General features: G+C 47.2%; 2 protein-coding genes across 2 annotated transcripts; both read right to left on the bottom strand.

Moving 5' to 3' along the window:
* Positions 1 to 346: 346 nt before the first annotated feature.
* On the bottom strand, positions 347 to 3,621 carry LOC104032977 (G-protein coupled receptor 35). The gene is made up of 2 exons (XM_009485469.2): positions 3,540 to 3,621; positions 347 to 1,806 (listed from the first exon to the last, which is right to left on the bottom strand). Exon 2 carries the CDS (start codon positions 1,792 to 1,794, stop codon positions 853 to 855), a length of 942 nt encoding a protein of 313 aa, XP_009483744.1. The 5' UTR covers positions 1,795 to 1,806; positions 3,540 to 3,621; the 3' UTR covers positions 347 to 852.
* A 2,112-nt stretch (positions 3,622 to 5,733) lies between these two features.
* LOC104032973 (G-protein coupled receptor 35) lies at positions 5,734 to 6,663 on the bottom strand. The gene has a single exon (XM_009485467.2). The coding sequence runs from the start codon at positions 6,661 to 6,663 to the stop codon at positions 5,734 to 5,736; it is 930 nt and encodes a 309-aa protein (XP_009483742.2).
* Positions 6,664 to 6,993: the final 330 nt, after the last annotated feature.

Below are 6,993 nucleotides of genomic sequence, written 5' to 3' on the forward strand. Positions count from 1 at the left end.
CACACATTGAAGATCTGATCCCCTTAAGGTACAACAATAAACCTGTCACCAGGGATTATGGTAGTTGCTTGGGTGAGATTGGATCTTCACAGTTTTATACTTGATATGCACAGTTCTAAGGGTCTGTTCTGCGGTCCACAATGCTTTGCGTAGCTCAGTTTTTCCATGCAGTAATGGCTTTATTTATACCCACAATGATTTTAGACTCACAAATGCCAGGACATTGGCCACAAGCTAATACAAGCGTTGTGTGGCAGGAATGGGGCAATAGTCCCAGGCCACTGTCTGACTCCTGCAGTTTACCCCGTGCACAGCAATAGCTGCATCCTGGTGATAGCTGCAAGCTTTGAAATTATATAGGTTGGCAGGAAACTACCACTGTACAGGCAAATTCTTTGATGTGAGCAGCACAGATGCATTAGGTTTGGCATTCTAGTACAAAGTCTTGTTTTTAAGTGACCATATATATTACAGTACTAGAAGTAGATTTGTGTATTGCTGTAAGGGTACTCAGTTTCCTATGTTTAGCTGCATAATATGTACAAATAAGCTCATGGCAGAAAAAATGGCCTTATAATCTATTCTCCATACCACATGGCTCTCCGTCTTGACCAGGAGATGCCTGAAGCTGTGATACAACAATCCAAGACAACAGTCAGAGCTGGAATCAAGTCACTGAGGACAGAAGGACAAAATTCAAGTTAATATCAGACCCCTTGGAGAGGGTTGCCCCTTTTTGCAGGTATGCCTATACCTACAATGATTGCAAATACTGTAGGTGGCCCCATTGCCTCTGCCTTGAAACTTCAGCAGCACTGTGGCTCTTAACACCTATAGTGCACTACACCTTGTTTATGTCGTGACTTGATCTGTGGGTGGCTGTGACTCTTGGCTTTGGTTCATCTTGGACCTCGCTGATATGGGGAACAGAGAAGGAAATTCCTGAGATTCCTTGGCTGCAAAGTAATAGCAAAATGCATCCAAACAGCAGTTAGTATTTGCTAAGCATGCACAGATCCGAACAGAGACTCTAACTTTCAAGAGCAGAGAACAAGCCCCAGCAACATCCACCGCAAAACGCAAGAGCAGTGTGATGTAGAAAGGTGAAAAACATATGATGAACACACACAAATTCACAGAAAAAATGTGGATTGCTTTCTGAATTAACTTTCTCTCATAAGGGCTTGTGGCCATCTTCTCTTTGAGACATTTGATGACTTGTACTGAGCAAAAAATCACAATCCCTAAGGGAATAAAATACCCAAAGATAATGGAGAATAACAATGAATAATTAGGTTGAATAGATTGTTTCTGAAAGCAGTATTGTTCCTGTCCGCCATGAAATTTTGGACGCAAGCAGGAATAAATTATCAGCGCTATCCAAAGAAACCCACAGATAGAAGCAGATTTCAGTGGGGATCGAAGAATTTTTGCTTTTAGAGGGAACTTGATTGCAATGTATCGATCAATCGCAATCAGAGTGATGATAAGGATGCTCATAGGCACGTTTGTAGAATATACGTTCTGTATGGTGAGACACAGGTTGTCTATGGGATGGTTGTACTTGGTAAAATATATCAGGAAAGGCAGGGCAAAGAGCAGGAAACCATCTGCGACCATGAGGTTGATCATGTACACCCTGGTCTCGGTCCACCTCTTGAGTTTGCAGCAGAAGACCCAGAAGGCAAATGTGTTCAGTGGGATCCCCAAAGAGAGCACTGGGATGTAGATGATAAGTTCAAATAGCACAATGCTAGACGGCAGCGTGGTGTTGTCTTTGGTGCAGTTCTCCATGTTGGGCTGTTTCTGCAAGAAAAGGGTGCAGGCATGAGACCGAGCTCAGGGACAGGTCCTCTGGGCTGGGTCGTGCTGCAGTGTCCCTGCTCTCATGGCTCTGTGGCTCCTCGCGCCTCTGCACATACAGGCATATGTAGGCAGCCCCTGGATGGGCTTGGCGGCTCATCAGCACCGTCTGTCCCTCAGACATCAAAGTATCACTGTCACTTGCCCCCAGCTAACACAAAACCACAGAGGCAACTCTCTCTTGCAGCTGTTACAGGGTTAAGCCTGCCTTTCCCTCCATCCAGTCCTGGTTTGCACAGCTGGGGTAATAGCAAAGGGTCTGCAAAGCAGAATGATAATTTTTGTGGTCCCTTGTCTTTGCTGCTGCTGTGGTTATCAGAGAGCCACTGGCTTTAGGGCAGCCTGAAGCAGAGCTGGGCAGCATTCGCCCTTTTCCGTCCAAGGCCCTTGCTTTGCTGCTGGAGCCACCCCATGGGTCTGCTCTGGGTCTTGCCAGGCCTGCAAACCTGCACAGGACTTGAGCCCTTCCAGTCATAAGGTAGCTCAGGTGGCTTTACTCTTGGGGGTGGTGGGAACGCTGCTGCAGGCTGGTGGGTAGGTGCCTGCTGCGGGCAGGCTGCCCCCAAGCACAAACCCACTCCTCTTGCTGTGGGATGCTGAGGAGGAATAGCTCAGCATGGGTACCACCAGCCCGAGCAGATAACAGGTCTCCAAAGAGAGAAGGTGAAAGTGAGCACACATGTCTGGTCTCAACCTTCAAAGGTAGGAAGGCAAAATGTTGCTAGAGGAGAAAACATGAATACGAGAACTTAGAGTATCTCCTGGTATTCCTTTAAATATTTCAGAGCATCCGCTACCAGCAAGGCGGCTGCAGAGGATGAATCAGACTTAGTCTGCAGCTCATAAAGGAATTGTTTACAGTGAGGCAGGAAAGGAAAACACCCAGATTCCTACAATCTCTTATAAATACATTGCCTTATAAGTCAGCAGCTTCTAAGCATCAACATCAAAACTAGTGAAAATGTCCGATTGCATGAACTAAGTTAACTGTTTTTAGTGTCCAAGACTGAGAGATGGATCCGGCAGACACAGAGGGAAGTGCAGCACCTGCCCTAGCACCAGAACTGGTATGGCATTACTGAACCACAGGGATACAATCATTTTTACGGTGAAATTTATGGAGGAACTAACATACAGCCAGTGTACTGGCTTTCTTGGGCTTTCAGCCTCACAGGTCCTTGACTCCACTGTGGTACCACCTACCCTGCAGTCATTCCCTGCCAGTCTACCATGGTCATCCTGCAGTGAAAAAGCCACTCTCTGCACACATAGCACTGCCCTGAGGAGCAGCTGAGCCCTCTCAGCTGGGCTGGGCATCCCAGCCCCATCAAATCCCCCATGTAAGCACAGAGCCAGAGGTGGTTCCCAAGGTCCCATGCTGCAGTGTGCCTGGAGCCAGGTGCCTCCACGCGCGTGGAAGAGGCATGGTAAGAAGCATTGCTGTGAAAATGCAGCGAGCGATGAAGACCCCCCCTGTGGCTGCAAAACAGTGAGGCATAACAGCTGTGAAAGCAGGAGGAAACTGAGGCATCTGTGTACAGCTGAGGCTTGACCCATATGTTAACAAGCAGGCAGTCCTGGCTAGTGCTTCAGTTAAGAGGTGAGAAAGCACACCCTGAAGTACTGAGCAGAGCACACTGCCACACACCGGTGTGCAAAGAATTAAAAGACATTACCTGCTTCTTGTGGGGCCATCAGGTGGGTTTAGTCCTCAGAAAGGTTGCAGTGTAGATGTGGGCATCCTGGCATGGGAGGAGATCTGTCGGGGCTGTGGGTGCTGGTGCAGGGTGCGGCTCCGTGCAGGGCACAGCTGCCCGGGAGCCTGCTGAAGACAGGTCAGGAGCGCTGAAACACAGCAATGAACTCTTGGTCCCCAAAAGTGCTTCATTTATCACCTACTTTTTGGGACAGTCAAGTCTCTGGTGCCCTCTGTTGTTCTATTCACATCAGCTCAATGCTTCACCATCATTTTTTCCACCCAGTCTGTGCTCCCCCCCACTCACCTCATGCAAACTAGCAATTAAAATTTAATATTTTCAGTTGTGGGAAAACAAAGAACTTCTGAAATAAAGCCCATAATGGTTGCAAATTGCCCTTCTGGCACTGAAAGGACCCCCAGGGAGCACAGCAGCCTGTGCAGCCTCCGGTGTGGTTGCAGAATGTGCCTCAGGCAGGCAGCAGCGTGGCGGCCGACCGCCTTTCCAAGGGGGCACATCGGTGCTCATGCACCCCGTGACGGTGAACCCAGGGTAAGGGGGCCTAGCATGCTTCTCTTCGGTGTCTTTACAATAGAGGTGACAGATGTTAAGGGCCTGCTTGTCCTCTGCAAAGCAGCCAGGTGAATAACACTGCTCATAGCATCACTGTAAAGCCCAAGCTGGTAATGACAGTCACTGCCAACTGGGCACAGGCGAGAGAGACAGGTACTGCAGTGAGCACACCATAGGCGTCAGGACCTTTAGAAACATGTTTAACAACATGCCCCAGTGGTATTTTGTAGTCATTTTGATGGCTTTTGCTGTCTGTTGACTGCAGCAGTTGAAGTCCCATCTATGTGAGCCAGCTGACAGGAGCCAGACTCTCACTCCCTCAGGATTTGTTCCATTAATTCATGTGTCCTGAGCTCATGGTCCCAAAATTGAGAACAACAGATTGGGCAGCAGCTGTGGGCTCCCTGAAGGCAGATGCAGGTCACAGGGGAAACTGTAAGTGGGCAGGAAGACTCCTCCACCCTGTCTCCTGGAGTGCTCACAGCATTGCCTGGGCAGAGCTCAGAGGCCATTTTGGAGACTTTTCAGTATTTAGAAAGAAAAAAGCCCAGTCCAAGGGAGCATTTGAATAACATGTCAACCCACTGCCCATCTCCCCTGACCTTTCTAGGCTGCTGACTCATGGATAAATGCATTTCCCCATGGAAACGTTAGGGGTGTCAATGTGGGCAGGCTGTGGAAACCCAGACCCAGCTGTGTCCAGCTGTGGAGTTCAGCTGGGGGGTGATACTCTGACCCTGAGCTGCAGCTGGGAGGGTGAACCTGGGGGCCAGCCTGGTGCCACAACATAAACCCAGGGAATAGCAATGCACGGGTGGCAAAGGTCTGGACAGATTTAAAAGGGCTTCCCCACAGGCGGGAGCAGCAGCCCCTTGGGGGTGGCTGCTCTAAGGAGGTGTCTCTGTGCCAGGGCTCAGCAATGCAGCATGAAGGGAGCCAGCAGGAGGACTCAGCTCTGAAATCTCCTGGACTTTGTGCCTTTACGGCACTGGACAAGTCTTGCTTTCATCCTAGTGTTCCTTCACATCTACCTGACCTATTGACTTAAAGGGGAAGGGTGGTCAGAAGACGCTAAGCTGTTTTGTAGGGCCATGTACTTACTAATATGCTGGGACCACCTGAACACCCCTCCCAGCCTGCCAAAGGAATATGATAAAAATAAACTAGACTATTTTAATAATGCAAACAACCTGAAATACACAATGAGGTAAAACATTATATAGTCTTTTATATGTGTTGGCAATAGGGATCAATTAACTTTAGCCGCAAAATGAACTAAAACAGGGAGACATACACGGGTCACCTGTTTTCTTGTAAGAGTAACAAGTAGGTGCTAGAGGGTGGAATGGAGACATGTTAATGACCAGTGATTACATACACATTTTTACACAACTCTGAAATACCTTATTTTTTTAATAGAAACATAGAGTATAAATCGCAATTAGCTTAGTAACGCTAAACCTAACAAAGATCTCCCTACAGAGAAAGAGCAATAGTGGTCCTAATAATGCTGAAGCTGTATCTTCTCTTGATGTTACAGAGTTGTTGTGGGGTTTTTGGGGTTTGGTGGTTTTCGTCCCCCCTGCTCCCTCCCCTTCCTTTAGCAAGTGTGCGTCTGGACGGGAGGGATTTGATCTGTTTTTTCAGTGCTGTGTTTGGACAGTAGGACTTCATGGAACTCCTTGGTCACAAAGTAGTAGCAGACACTATCCAGGCAGCAGTTGGATGTGGCGATACACCTCGTCACAGAGGAGAAGTTCTTCATAACCTGGAGCAGGAAACAGGTAGCTCCGACACTCTCCATTATGAACCTGGTAAGTATGCCAACGTAGGCTGGCAGAAAACACACTAGAAATACAATCAGATTTGCATAAATAACGTGAAGAGCTTTCTGGATTAATTTCTCCTCTGGTGAATTTGTGTTCAGACGTCGCTTAAGGTTCCTGATTACTTCTGTGGAGCAAAAAGTCAAGATTGCTAATGGAAGAGTAAAAACGAAGAAAATGGAAAGCAGGCTCAGAGTAGCGGGCGCGGTGGTATCCTTCTGAAAGCAGAGTGTGGCTTGTCTCTGCCAAAGCTGTAAGGTGACACCGATTATCACGGAGATCCACAGAAGCCCACAGAGAAGAGCAGCCTTTGATGGAGACCTGAAGGTCCTGGCTTTCAAGGGGTGTTTTATGACAATGTATCGATCAATGGAGATAAATGAAATTGTGTAGATGCTCACTACCATGTTGATAACATACATTGCCTCTATAAACTGGCAGAGTTCATTTCGGGTTGACTTATTCCAGAGCAAATAAGCCATGAAAGGCAAGGTGCAGATGACGAAGCAGTCTGCAAAGACTAAATTGATTACATACACCTTGGTTTCTGTCCACTTCTTTATCTTGCAGAAGAACACCCAGAGGGCAAGAGCATTAAACAGTGCTCCAAAAAAGAAAATGAGGTTATACAGAGCAAATTCAATGAGACGAACACAGTGATACAGTTCTAGATTTGTGACACTGCAGTTGTTGGACACATTCATTGCCCTGATGTGTAGATGTTGTATGATGTTCTGAGACCTGAAACGGCAAGACATGGTAAGACTTTCCTCGTACCTCTTAAAGGATGGATGGCTCCTATAAAAAAGGGTATTTAAATAAATGTTTACTTTGTTATGAATGTGAATTTAAGTCTACAAAGCTGACCGCCTCAGTCAGCCTGTAACTGGGATGTATCCTTTGTCAAGCTTTGTTTATGTTTACTCAGTGTCTGAGTAAATATCTCAAGGTACACTTCCAATAGCACATGGCAGACAGCCTTTATTAAATAGGAGGATCTTGAATGGGAGGACAGAACAGCACTTAGAAGAGCC

This window comes from Pelecanus crispus, chromosome 9 (assembly GCF_030463565.1).
Source record: "Pelecanus crispus isolate bPelCri1 chromosome 9, bPelCri1.pri, whole genome shotgun sequence".
Taxonomy (NCBI): domain Eukaryota; kingdom Metazoa; phylum Chordata; class Aves; order Pelecaniformes; family Pelecanidae; genus Pelecanus; species Pelecanus crispus.

What these genes read in the sequence shown, in the direction of transcription:
- LOC104032977 (XM_009485469.2), bottom strand. Translation starts at nt 1,794, where the DNA reads ATGGAGAACTGCACCAAAGACAACACCACGCTGCCGTCTAGCATTGTG.
- LOC104032973 (XM_009485467.2), bottom strand. Translation starts at nt 6,663, where the DNA reads ATGAATGTGTCCAACAACTGCAGTGTCACAAATCTAGAACTGTATCAC.